The sequence below is a fragment of the Hyla sarda genome, chromosome 1 (genome assembly GCF_029499605.1).
Source record: "Hyla sarda isolate aHylSar1 chromosome 1, aHylSar1.hap1, whole genome shotgun sequence".
NCBI lineage: Eukaryota > Metazoa > Chordata > Amphibia > Anura > Hylidae > Hyla > Hyla sarda.
The window spans coordinates 537,970,980-537,983,292 of record NC_079189.1 but is presented as its reverse complement, the minus strand read 5'-3'; the positions used below and the strand labels follow the sequence as shown (position 1 = coordinate 537,983,292).

At 39.6% G+C, this 12,313-nt stretch overlaps 1 protein-coding gene and 1 long non-coding RNA gene across 15 annotated transcripts in view; one reads left to right on the top strand and one right to left on the bottom strand.

Moving 5' to 3' along the window:
- Positions 1–11,471, top strand: part of PDE4D (phosphodiesterase 4D) — an 846,931-nt gene extending 835,460 nt beyond the window's left edge. For all 14 annotated transcript variants that reach the window (XM_056540893.1, XM_056540998.1, XM_056540903.1 and 11 more), the window contains 4 exons: positions 2,530–2,684; positions 5,823–5,945; positions 7,207–7,389; positions 8,771–11,471. In XM_056540893.1, the coding sequence (XP_056396868.1) occupies positions 2,530–2,684; positions 5,823–5,945; positions 7,207–7,389; positions 8,771–9,172 (863 nt within the window). In that variant the 3' untranslated portion in view covers positions 9,173–11,471. The remainder of the gene's footprint in view (positions 1–2,529; positions 2,685–5,822; positions 5,946–7,206; positions 7,390–8,770) is intronic.
- LOC130291770 (uncharacterized) lies at positions 4,102–10,695 on the bottom strand. The gene is made up of 3 exons (XR_008848026.1): positions 10,608–10,695; positions 5,440–5,602; positions 4,102–4,603 (listed from the first exon to the last, which is right to left on the bottom strand). It is a non-coding gene; the product is annotated as an uncharacterized LOC130291770 (long non-coding RNA).
- Positions 11,472–12,313: the final 842 nt, after the last annotated feature.

Below are 12,313 nucleotides of genomic sequence, written 5' to 3'. Positions count from 1 at the left end.
CAGTAGTGTGTGTGGCCTCCACGTGCCCTTATCACCTCCATACAATGCCTGGACATGCTCCTGATGAGGTGGCAGATGGTCTCCTGAGAGATGTCCTCCCAGACCTGGACTAAAGCATCCACCAACTCCTGGACAGTCTGTGGTGGAATGTGGCATTGGTGGATGAAGTGAGAGATGATGTCCCAGATGTGCTCAATTGGATTCAGGTCTAAGGAACGGGCGGGCCAGTCCATAGCATCAATGCCTTCCTCTTGCAGGATCTGCTGACACATGAGGTCTAGCATTGTCTTGCATTAGGAGGAACCCAGGGCCAACCACACCAGCATATGGTCTCACAAGGGGTCTGAGGATCTCATCTCGGTACCTAATGGCAGTCAGGCTACCTCTGGCAAGCACATGGAGGGCTGTGTGGCCCCCCAAAGAAATGCCACCCCACAACATTATTGACCCACCGCCAAAACGGTCATGCTGGAGGATGTTGCAGGCAGCAGAACGTTCTCCACGGCGTCTTCAGACTCTGTCATATCTGTGACGTGCTCAGTGTGAACCTGCTTTAATCTGTGAAGAGCATAGGGCGCCATTGGCGAATTTGCCAATCTTGGTGTTCTCTGGCAAATGCCAAACATCCTGCATGGTGTTGGGTGTACCACCCTCGTGGAGTCTGTTTCTGACCCTTTAAGTGGACACATGCACATTTGTGGCCTGCTGGAGGTCATTTTGCAGGGCTCTGGCAGTGCTCCTCCAGCTCCTCCTTGCACAAAGGCAGAGATAGCGATCCTGCTGCTTGGTTTTGCCCTCCTATGGCCTCCTCCATGTCCAGATGTACTGGCCTGTCTCCTGGTAGCGCCTCCATGCTCTGGACACTACGCTGACAGACACAGCCACAGCTCGCATTGATGTGCCATCCTGGATGAACTGCACTACCTGAGATACTTGTGTGGGTTGTAGACTCCGTCTACCACTAGACTGAAAGCACTGCCAGCATTCAAAATGACCAAAATATCAGCCAGGAAGCATAAGAACTGAGAAGTGGTCTGTGGTCACCACCTGCAGAACCACTCCTTTATGGGGGTGTCTTGCTAATTGCCTATAATTTCCACCTGTTGTCTGTTCCATTTGCACAACAGCATGTGAAATTGATTATCAGTGTTGTTTCCTGAGTGGACAGTGTGATTGACTTGGAGTTACATTGTGTTGTTTAAGTGTTCCCTTTATTTTTTTTGAGTAGTGTAGATAGTGACATGAGGAGAAAGAAAAAAAACTTGACTGGAATTTTCGCACAATTGATTCTCTTAAGCCTCTGTTTTTAATTCATCACAACCTGCTGACCTCTGGGCTAAGATGTGGTGCTCCTGGGGCTTAAGAATGGGTGGAATACAGCGTTTGTAGCATTTTGTGCTCCGTGTACCTAAATATAATTCTTGGATTTCGGCTGCATGCCTAGTCACCAGAGGGATACCCCAGAGTGCACAAATCAATGTGATGAGTCATCTTGCAAATGAGTGGAATGAATGTCAGAGAGGAGTGCAGTATTCTAGTATATCATGTACCTTGTTCAGATCCTTAACCTCTTCACGTTGTGAGTGTTCGGTTGTTGTGTACAGGATTCATTAAATCCAGTCTAGACATTATTTTATATTATATTGTAGTGAAAATAGACAAAACAGCTAAAACCTAAAATTCCTCAAAGTGTAAATCAAAACTCGATGGATTTTACTTAATAAATGTTTTATTGTTTTTATATTTTGTAGTTATGTCAGACATTTTACTACATAGACATTTTTTTTATAAATAAATTATATATATATATACATATATATATATATATATATATATATATATATATATATATAAACTTTTCTAGTAGTGTGTGTATATATATATATATATATATATATATATATATATATATATATACACATATATGTAATTCAAATTACTTCAGCAGTTGGCTGTCCAGGCATCCTAGGAGTTGTAGTTTTGCAACAGCTGGAGGTGCTCTGGTTGGAAAACACTGGTATAGGTTATGGTACAGCATTCCAAGAGTTGGAGGATTGGTTGAATAAATACCTGCCATTGCATTGCCGGTGTTTTTAATATAAAAATACCGGCAGGGTGGCCAAATTGCCGGCTGTGTTGGTAAAATGCCAGCCAGTTGGCAACCCTAATTGCTAATCCATTGCGGATGACATATTGATGTGGAAAGTGTAGCTGCATCACTTCCTATGAAGAAGCATAGCGGTCAGTCATTGTTTGCGGTAGAAGTAAGGCAATGGCATGGGGCAGGCTCAGGCCAGTAGGATTAAAGCTTCTGTTCCTTGATTCATTTAGGGTAATACACACATGACACGGCAGCCATCACTTATCACGTCAGACCTGTCCTTATTTATATGGATTCACGCTGCTTCATTGCCGGAGAAGCAATCAGGCAATCATAGCCTAGAATTAACATAGACAAGCTTAAGACATTTTTTTCCCACAAGTCCCCTGTGTTGTGTCTCTTAACACAGATCCTTGATTTTCTTCCAGACTCAGAATTAGCCTTGATGTACAATGACTCATCGGTTCTGGAGAACCACCATTTAGCTGTGGGTTTCAAGCTGCTACAAGAAGAGAACTGTGACATTTTCCAGAACTTGACCAAAAAGCAAAGACAATCATTACGGAAAATGGTCATTGACATAGTGAGTACACATTGTCGTCAGACAGCTTGTTCACATTCTGTTTGTTCTTTCTTACTCGGGCTATTTAAAAAGTTTTCTCAGCTGTACGGAAACGTTATTGTTAGTAACAAAAAATTGTCATACCGAAGACTCATAAATATTTTAGATGAATTGGGACAAGTCAGCTGACCTACAGCAGGCTGTGTAGCAGTGGTAGATAGGCCTTTTTCCAGCTGGTGCTAACACTCAGTACAAACACCTTAGACTTGTATCTTAATACTTCATCCAATGCAAAGTGACTTGTTTTTATCCCAAAGCCCATAAAAGTGTAAATGCCCATTAAAGAGTTTTACCATAATGACAACTTCTCACAATTGGGGCTGAATATGCGCACTGCCGCTCCTTTCAAACCCTATGGTACTGCTGAAGATAGCCAAAAGCTGTACTTGGTTATCGTTGGCAGTCGTAAGAGACTTTGGGGCAGCAGTACATATTCTCAACCACCGCTCAAACAGAAACTCTCTGGTGCCCATTCTCATGATTGGTGAGGGTCCCACCGATCAGACATTTGTTACCTATGCTGTTGACAGGTGACATGTTGTCATTGTAGGAAAACCCCGTTAAAAGGTCTGTGAGAGTACTATTGGTGTAACCAGTCTACTGCTTCTGGGCTTGTGCTCATAGCAGAGCCATAACAGTATGGTCACCATATAGAACTTGAATCCTGCATCATATTGCCTCATAGAAGCAATACTTTTGGTGAAGAATATAGCCATAATATAGAATTTTATGGACTATATCACTCATTTGTTTGTGAATTCAGAGGCATATGGAGATACAGGAACTACCCATAGTTATTTATTTGTAGCATATTATGGTTCCATCCAACTTGTATGAAGCTTGAATAAAGTTTTATTGAGTCGAACCCTGAGCATTAAAGGGGTACTCTGGTGCTTAGACACCTTATCCCCTATCCAAAGGATAGGGGATAAGATGCTTGATCGCAGGAGTCCCGCTGCTGGGGACCCCCGTGATCTTGCACGCGGCACCCTGTTTGTAATCAGTCCCCGGAGCTTGTTCGCTCCGGGTCTGATTACCGGCGACCACAGGGCCGACGGCGTGTGACGTCACGCCTCCGCCCCTGTGGGACGTCACGCTCCGCCCCTCAATGCAAGCCCCCTCCCGTAGGCTTGCATTGAGGGGCGGAGCAAGCCTACCCTTCAAATCCCTGGTTGAACTTGATGGACGTATGTCTTTTTTCAACCGTATTAACCATGTAACTATGTGACGTCACACGCCGTCGGCCCTGTGGTCGCCGGTAATCAGACCCGAAGCGAACACGCTCTGGGGACTGATTACAAACGGGGTGCCGCGTGCAAGATCCCGGGGGTCCTTTGGATAGGGGATAAGATGTCTAAGCACTGGAGAACCCCTTTAAGCTTCCTGATCTTAATTTACAATGGTAAATGAAGTTATGCCTTATTGTCACAGATTATTACAGGACTCTTTAAGTTAGGAATGGGAGAGGTTGTGACAACCTTTCATTCTTTTGCCATAAAAAGAAAAGTAGTTGTGCATAAAAGTTTACATAAAAATGTAGAAAATAAGATAATTTGGTTATATCCCCCCCGTCTAATTTTTTTATGGGATACCCTGTGTTCACTTGTTGTGCATTGAAATTCCATGCAATATACAGCAGATTATTTTATGCCAGTGTTTTATACCATCTGGTTTGGAATCGGTCTCCGCATGCTCAGTGCATTCAGAGATGTATAGGAGCAGTGGCCTCACACTCATAGGTCGTCATCTTCCATTCTCCAGTATGTTTCACATTCTCACTCTTTCCCTTAGTAACTAAAATAGTCTTCGTCTTGTGGAAAGGTGTGACAGGCGGGATATATTCTTCTTACTTCACAAGAACATTTCTTGTCTTCTGTGAGCTGTATTTAGAATAGGGTGGCAGAATTCATGTTTCATTCGTAAATTAACCCATTGTACTCATTCAGACATCTTATTTTTATGGACAGGATCATTGATTACTAAGCAGAGTATTGCATTTTTAAAAACTGATATGCTTATTTTGATAAAGTGTATTTCTGATTTTAACATTTTAATACCCTATGGTTACGAAATATATGGCATATGAAAGGGTTTTTTCCAACTCATCAATACCTTTAAAATTTTCTCTTTTTGGCTTATGTATAAGTCATTGTGGAGAGCTACTAACAAAGAACATATCTAAGTCATGTAATGTAACAGAAGAAATGAGTGGTCATTGATAGGTTTTCCTAGTAATATTAGCTTATTTCCTGGGGGTTCTCAAAGCGAGCCATAGTGATCAGATGACTACTAGGGAATGATAAGATGAGACATAACCTTTAAGCTTTTAAGATCATTTATACAAGCCAGGAGAACATCACATTCTCTGTGTGAATGACTGTTAAACCTATACAATGTACGGACTTTATCAATTGCAGATTACACACATCTGTAGAGGGTTTGTACCCCTTTTGTAAACTTGGAAGTCCCATTTCACTGTAAACATTCAATTAATTCCTCAAGATTTTGGCTTGAAGGAATTAACTGAAAAAAAGTTCTTACATAGTTTCTTAGGCAGGGCTATAGTAGACTCCACTACCAAAGACCAACTACACAGCATGGCTGATGGAATACCAGTTGAAGTAAAATACTCCTTGTGAGTCATTCTAATATGTCTGAGTTAAGTAATAATTTATTTAGTAGTTAATTCAGCTACATAATTTTTTTTTTCACTGACCTGTAAGATCTGCTGGTATTTCCATGACCTACTTGTGGAGAGATGATCAGCAGAATCTTCTTGTTTTCCCCTTGTTGTTGCTGCCTCTGCCATTTTTCATTCCCAGTCTTATTTTGTATTCCTCACCGCAGCAGTGAGACAGGACTGGTACATTGTTGACATTCTAACAAATGACAAACATACTGAGCTCAATAGCTGCCCTTAGGACTTCAAGACTAATTTTGGCATTTCACTTGGGACACAGGAAAACAGAGTCTCCAGTAAAACAACATAGAAGTCCATAGAAGTCCAGCCTTAGGAACTTTAGGACTCTGCTGTGTGGAGAGTATATAATGCTTGGTCTAGGTATGATTTAGTAACTAGATTTGTGTTCTGTCTTCTAGGTGCTTGCCACAGACATGTCAAAGCATATGAATTTACTAGCCGATTTAAAAACAATGGTTGAAACCAAGAAGGTGACAAGTTCGGGAGTCCTTCTTCTTGACAACTATTCAGATAGGATACAGGTAATGTACCACGTGACTACTTACCCAATTGTGTAGCCTGAAGATGCTGGGACTCAATGCAAAAAACGTTAACATGGCCACCTGTTATAATGCTTCATATAGAACACTGGACCCAGGGGTCATGTCCTGGGGAAAAAAAGGCTGGGAACTCACTAAAAATTTTGACTCCAGGGATGGTCCTACAGGACACCTGTTAATTGTAACAAGGTTCCTGCTATGGAAAAACGGCAGGAACACCGTTTCCATGCGTTCCTGCAGGACTTGAGCCCTGACTGGACCTTTATAAGAAAGAGAGCCCTTATGGACCCCTCAGGTTTCTGGCCTGGGTGCACCCTCTGTACCCCCTATAGTAATGCCCCTGTACTTCCCTGTGCCAACCTTTTCGATCTGTACAAAAATGGTAAATTACAGTTTTCCTTGATTTTCATCCTTGATCTAAATGACCTCAATCTTCTCATACTTCCACTGCCTATCTGAGAAGACTGTGAAGAATGACTCTTAACTTCTTGTACTGGAATGGTGGCCACCCTGATTAAGAGTCAGGTAGTAGCTATACACCCTAGTAGAGTACTGTAAAGGGGAGTAGGAGTAGAATATAGAAAGCAAATACATCTATTCTGCATAGTAAGTAATTTCTACAATGAAGTCAGTCTTCAAGCCCTCCAACATGAAATTTAGCATACCATGCAGAGAATATTGCTTTATTGACATCTTACCTTGCCTTAGGCTGAGTTTGCAGATAAAATAGGTGTTAGCTTAAAGCTCAATTGATTGACAGTTCCCTCCATAACATGGCCGTCATCTCAAGTTCAGTTTATCAGTGGATCATGGAAATGGCCTTTTCCACCATAATGCTACCCATAGACAAACACTCTCATACAATGTACAGTAAAAAAAGATGTAATAAAATAAGTATCATATTAGATGCTCTAGAAGTTCCTTAACCTGTGTATTTCCAGCAGTGACCACAAGTTTTCAGGACACAATGAAAGTTGTAAAGTCACAGGTTGGAGAACAATGTTGTTAATGGTGGTTGTGGTTGGTCCTTATTTGTCTGAGATATTACTAGATCAAAAAAATATGATATGCTGCATAAGGGTAATGCGGGATGGTTTCCTTATTTATCTAGCTCTGATTTAAGCTGCACAACATGACTCTTCTAGACTGCTCTTCACAGCTAAGGAAAGTGTAAATGAAACAGAAGACTTGTGCCTCCTGTGTAATAACACAGCAGATGACAGTGTTTTTATGTCTATTTTAGGTTCTGCAGAATATGGTGCATTGTGCGGATCTTAGTAATCCAACCAAACCACTGGAGCTATACCGAACCTGGACAGACAGGATCATGGAGGAATTCTTCAGGCAAGGAGACCGGGAAAGAGAACGGGGGATGGAAATAAGCCCCATGTGTGATAAGCACAATGCATCTGTGGAGAAATCACAGGTAGAGTTTTTATTGTTTCACTATATGTAGCTCGTTCTGTATACATTGCATTCTTACAATCACTGTGATTGCTACATATCAGATGAGATCTTATCCTTGGGACCTTCCCTCTGTGAGCTGAAGCAGAGATAGTGCCCCTACTCGGACTGACTCAATGTGCCAGGGTAAATAATCAAAGCCACTCCTCTGATGATCAGTTGATCACTGGGGTACTTTTTATTTAAAGGGGTGTTCTGGACAAATACATCTTATCCACTATCCAAAGGATAGGGGATAAGATGTCTCTGATTGCGGGGGGCCCGCCGCTGGGACCCCCACGATCTCCGTGCAGCACCCACATTCTATGCGGGGCTGCGTCTCCAGTCTCGGAAACTTCTTTGATTGATATTGATAAAAATGTACATATTGATACACCATGGGCGAGATTTATCAAAACCTGTGCAAAGGAAAAGTTGTCCAGTTGCCCATAGCAACCAATCAGGTCGCTTCTTTCATTTTTAACAAGGCCTCTGCAAAATGAAAGAAGGGATCTGATTGGTTGCTATGGGCAACTTTTCCTTTGCACAGGTTTTGATAAATCTCCCCCAATATGTAAATTTTTTTGGGCAGACTTGTTTCTGTTCATCAATGACTGTACTAAAATTTGCCCTGTTCTGTCCCCTATAACTTTTTTTTTTATTTTTTCACCTGTCTTGTGGCTCTTTTTTTGAACTATGATCTGTAGTCTTTATCAGTTTTATTCAAATTTTTCTAGGATGCGATGTGACCAAAAAAATGCAATTCAAAACCTTGAAGGTTTTTTGTTATTTTTTTTTTTTTTTTGGTTTACGTCATTCACCTTGCAAGTTCAATAATGCTATATTTTGATAGTTTAGGCAATTCTGCATTTTAATTTATTTTTTTATTTGAACAAAGGGGAAAGGGAGTGATTAAATCATGAGGATTTTATAGGAGGATATTTATGTTTTTGAAAGCTTTTTTTTTTTTTTTACACTTTTTTCTTAGTCCATTTAGGGTAATTGTATGAGCATACAGATCCATGCAGATTTGACAGCTGCATTTAAACAGTTAATAGCCAGCCAGTCAGTTCACTCAGTGCTGGTTATTGGTTGCCAGGAGTCAGGTATGGAGTGGATTTGGTTTGTGAGTCCTCTTCATACACCCTTATTAGTGTCAAGGGGTTAAAGAGGATAATACATGAAGGACATCCCCTTTCAGAATGGTGCCACCATCGCTGTTTTTGCCAAGGGAAGCAGTGACTTGAGTCTGACAGAACAGGACTATGTTCTGACTCCTAGAGCTGGATTACCCATAAAGCTCTATTCATGGTGCACACTAAAAATACCTTGTGAATAATGTCTTTTCTCTGCTCTTTGTTTAGGTTGGGTTCATAGACTACATTGTTCATCCATTATGGGAGACATGGGCAGACCTTGTTCACCCAGATGCCCAAGATATTCTGGACACACTGGAGGACAACCGAGAGTGGTATCAAAGCACAATTCCCCAGAGTCCATCCCCTGCACCCGATGAGCAGGAAGAAGGGAGGCAAGGCCAAACAGAGAAATTCCAGTTTGAACTTACACTGGAAGAAGATGGGGAGTCAGACACAGAAAAGGACAGTGGGAGTCAAGTGGAAGAGGACACCAGTTATAGTGACTCAAAGACCCTTTGTACCCAGGACTCGGAATCAACTGAAATCCCACTTGATGAACAAGTGGAAGAAGAGGAAAGTCAGACAGAACCTAGCGCACTAGAAGGAGAGCACTCGCCAGACACGTAACAGTGTGGAAAGCTTTCTCTTTTGATCTTTTTTATGGGTTTTTTTGTTTCTTTTTTTTTTTAAAAGAAAAAGGTTTCCAAAGTGCATGAAACGTGCCGCAACCATGCTCACACCTCACTGTCATCTGCCAGGATATTTGTTGATCAAAATTGACCTAGTTTACTCAGTTTGGCACTCAGGAATATTAACTGAAATTCATTTCACAGCATTGCGAAGTTAACAGGAAACTTTGGCAGATGAGTACATCACCTACCCTGAAAGTTTTTTTTTTTTACGTTGTTTTATTTTTTCATGGACTGACAAGACCAAGGAAGACCATGCAGCTTAGCTTAAGGAAGCAGACGGCATCACGGCACCAACAGGATTTATAAGAAAAAGGAGTTATACAGTGCTCTCCTTTTTGTAAGAAAAAAAATTCTCATTTTGGAACACATGGATGGTATAGCGTCATAGCAAGTGGAAGAGCTGTGGAGATTACACGATTTTCTAATTTTAAGTCTTCCTGATAAAATGACTGAAAACACTAAAAAAAAAACAAAAAAAAAACTTGCCGCTCTTTGAGAGGCAACATACTCTGCATTTTGTACCATATGTAATACAAAGATTTTTTTTTGTAGAGCTTGCTTTTATTATCAAACATATTGAGGTATTCTATTAAAAAAATAAGCTAAAAAAAACAAAAAAAATCACAAATCAAAAAAAATGAAAAAAGGTACATTCATCCGCCACTGATTTTTTTTTCCAAAGAGTAACTTTTCAAGTTTTCTGTACAAGTAATGTGCTACACTGGATAACTTCTCCAGGTTATGGATTTTTTTGCACCTTAGAATTTCATAGCAATTGATTGGACTGTAGAGATCCATTCTTTTATATGCTTGTATCTTTCTTAAAGACACTGTCTTGCAGGAAACCCTTTCAGTACAACTTAGATTTTAATCCTCTTTTAATGTTCCGATTAGCACAGAAAGAATGCATTGGCCACTTTTCCTTATACTGTGGTAGGTCACCCCCCCCCCCCCCCCTTCATCATGTACAGGTTGCCCCGTCTCAACATCTCGAACCTTGTTATGTTACAAAGTAGGGATACCAACGTCTAGTGGATTGTGTGATCAATTGGTCCATGCCGTCAACCGCTTGTGTCCGTGACTCTAATGTTCATGCAAAGATGTTTCATGCTGAATGCCTTCAACTTTTATTGTCCTGATCTAATTGGCTTATGTGCAATATAATAGCAAGTTAACAAAATGTTCTGCATTACAGAGAAGTCTATAGCTGCATCGCAAACATGTATAGGCATATACATGTATGTGTTTTTTACATATATGGTTACAGTCAGCATCCAACTCACCATCGTGCACCAAAAAGACACAATAATAAGCATTTACCAATCCCATCTATATTGTATATCTAAAATTAAAACAACTCTATACTCTACCTGTGTAATGTAGCGGTGCTAAATAAGCAGCACTATTAGCATAGCTTATGGTACTGCTAACAAACATCTGTCGAGTCTAAAAATCAACTGTACGCTGTAAAAAAAAAAAAAAAATGCATCTACTTGCATGCAGAGTAATGTTGTTTATGTATAATCTTGGCCAAAAATATTTTTTGACATAAAGTATTAAGAAAAAAAAAAAAAAAAGTTCTTTACAAAGGACTTCAGCCTTCGGTGTAGCCTTAAGTGTCTCTTACTTGTGTTATATGCCTTTAGAATTTCTCATTTGGCAAGCGAATTTAGACAAGTCTCTTTTGCAGTTTTACCTCCAGCATCTATCTGCATAAATGCTTTGAATAGAAGAACCCACTGTGTCTGATACGTAGGGATTTTCCATTCCACACATTACTCATCCTGTCGCTCTCACCTCCTGCCCATGGAGTGCCTGGAAAGTAACAATAAATAAAAAAATAAAAATAAAAAAAAGCAATATTATTTCCAAAAATAAAGGTCGACCTGAAAGGGTTCACAACTGCACTAATGGAAATTGTCTCATACAACACAATGTCATCCCACCCATTAAGCATGCAAGAAAAAAATACAAAAAATATTTTAAAAAAATCACACTCATCATCCATGGACAATCAGCGAGTAGAAGTCAAAGGACATTGTTATGGTCGATAAATCTAATGCACTGTATAATCCTTTTCTTTCCTTTTTTTTTCCTTCAGTTTTTTTCCTATTTGCCAAAGTGTGCGGTAATTTTTTTTAATTAGTTAAAAAAAAAGTGTATTTTTATTGATATTTTAATTTTTTTTCTAACATAAAATATATTCTTTTTTTTTTTTTTTGCCATAAATAAAATTCAACACTTTTGTTGCTGTCTGGCAGCATTTTATTTTATTTTTTGAGCGCTTCTTTTGAAGGTACAGCCTATTGTTTTCAAAGGAAGAAAAAAAAAACTTGAACGAAATGGATTTACAGAGAGCCGTGTGTCAAAGTGCAAAGTGTTTATTTTATTATTATTATTATTATTATTATAAACATATTTATTACTTTTGTGCCATTCATAATTTTCCTCACCGGATGACCTTACCTGTAATACAGTCTTGTTTGTCTCTGTTTACAACCATGTATTTATTGTAATGTACATAATGTTAATTGTAAAATACCAGTTCTTATTATTATTATTATGATGACATCATCTGGAAACGGGTGGTGTTCTTATATCTTGAAACTCTTGGTGAGAGAATGAATATTCTGTATATTTAATCCTGTACATTTTTCTTCTGTATTATAATGTCACCTTAGAGCTTCTTTATGGAAAATCTGAAAGAAAAAAAAGAAAAGAAATCTAAAAAAAAAAAAATGTTATGGTAAATATAAAAGCTGCAGGTCTTTGGTCCCAGGGCTGTGCCTTAACTCTGAACTATATTTTAATGTGTTTTGCTGCATTTGGAGGTGAGAGTTGAAGGAAAAGGCTGGGCATTTTCTTGAGATTTTTTATTTTTGTTTCAACCATGCACTTTTTTATTTATTTCATACAAAGCTAGAAGTGAGGTCAATATAGTTATATTTCAGATTACACATCATTAAGGAGGTGCAGCAATTGTGGTCGAACCTGGGCCCTGCAGCCTGAATAGTTGGATTCCCTGTTACAAATTCTGCATTTGGGCCCAGGAGCTTCAAGTTACACCTCCGTCATC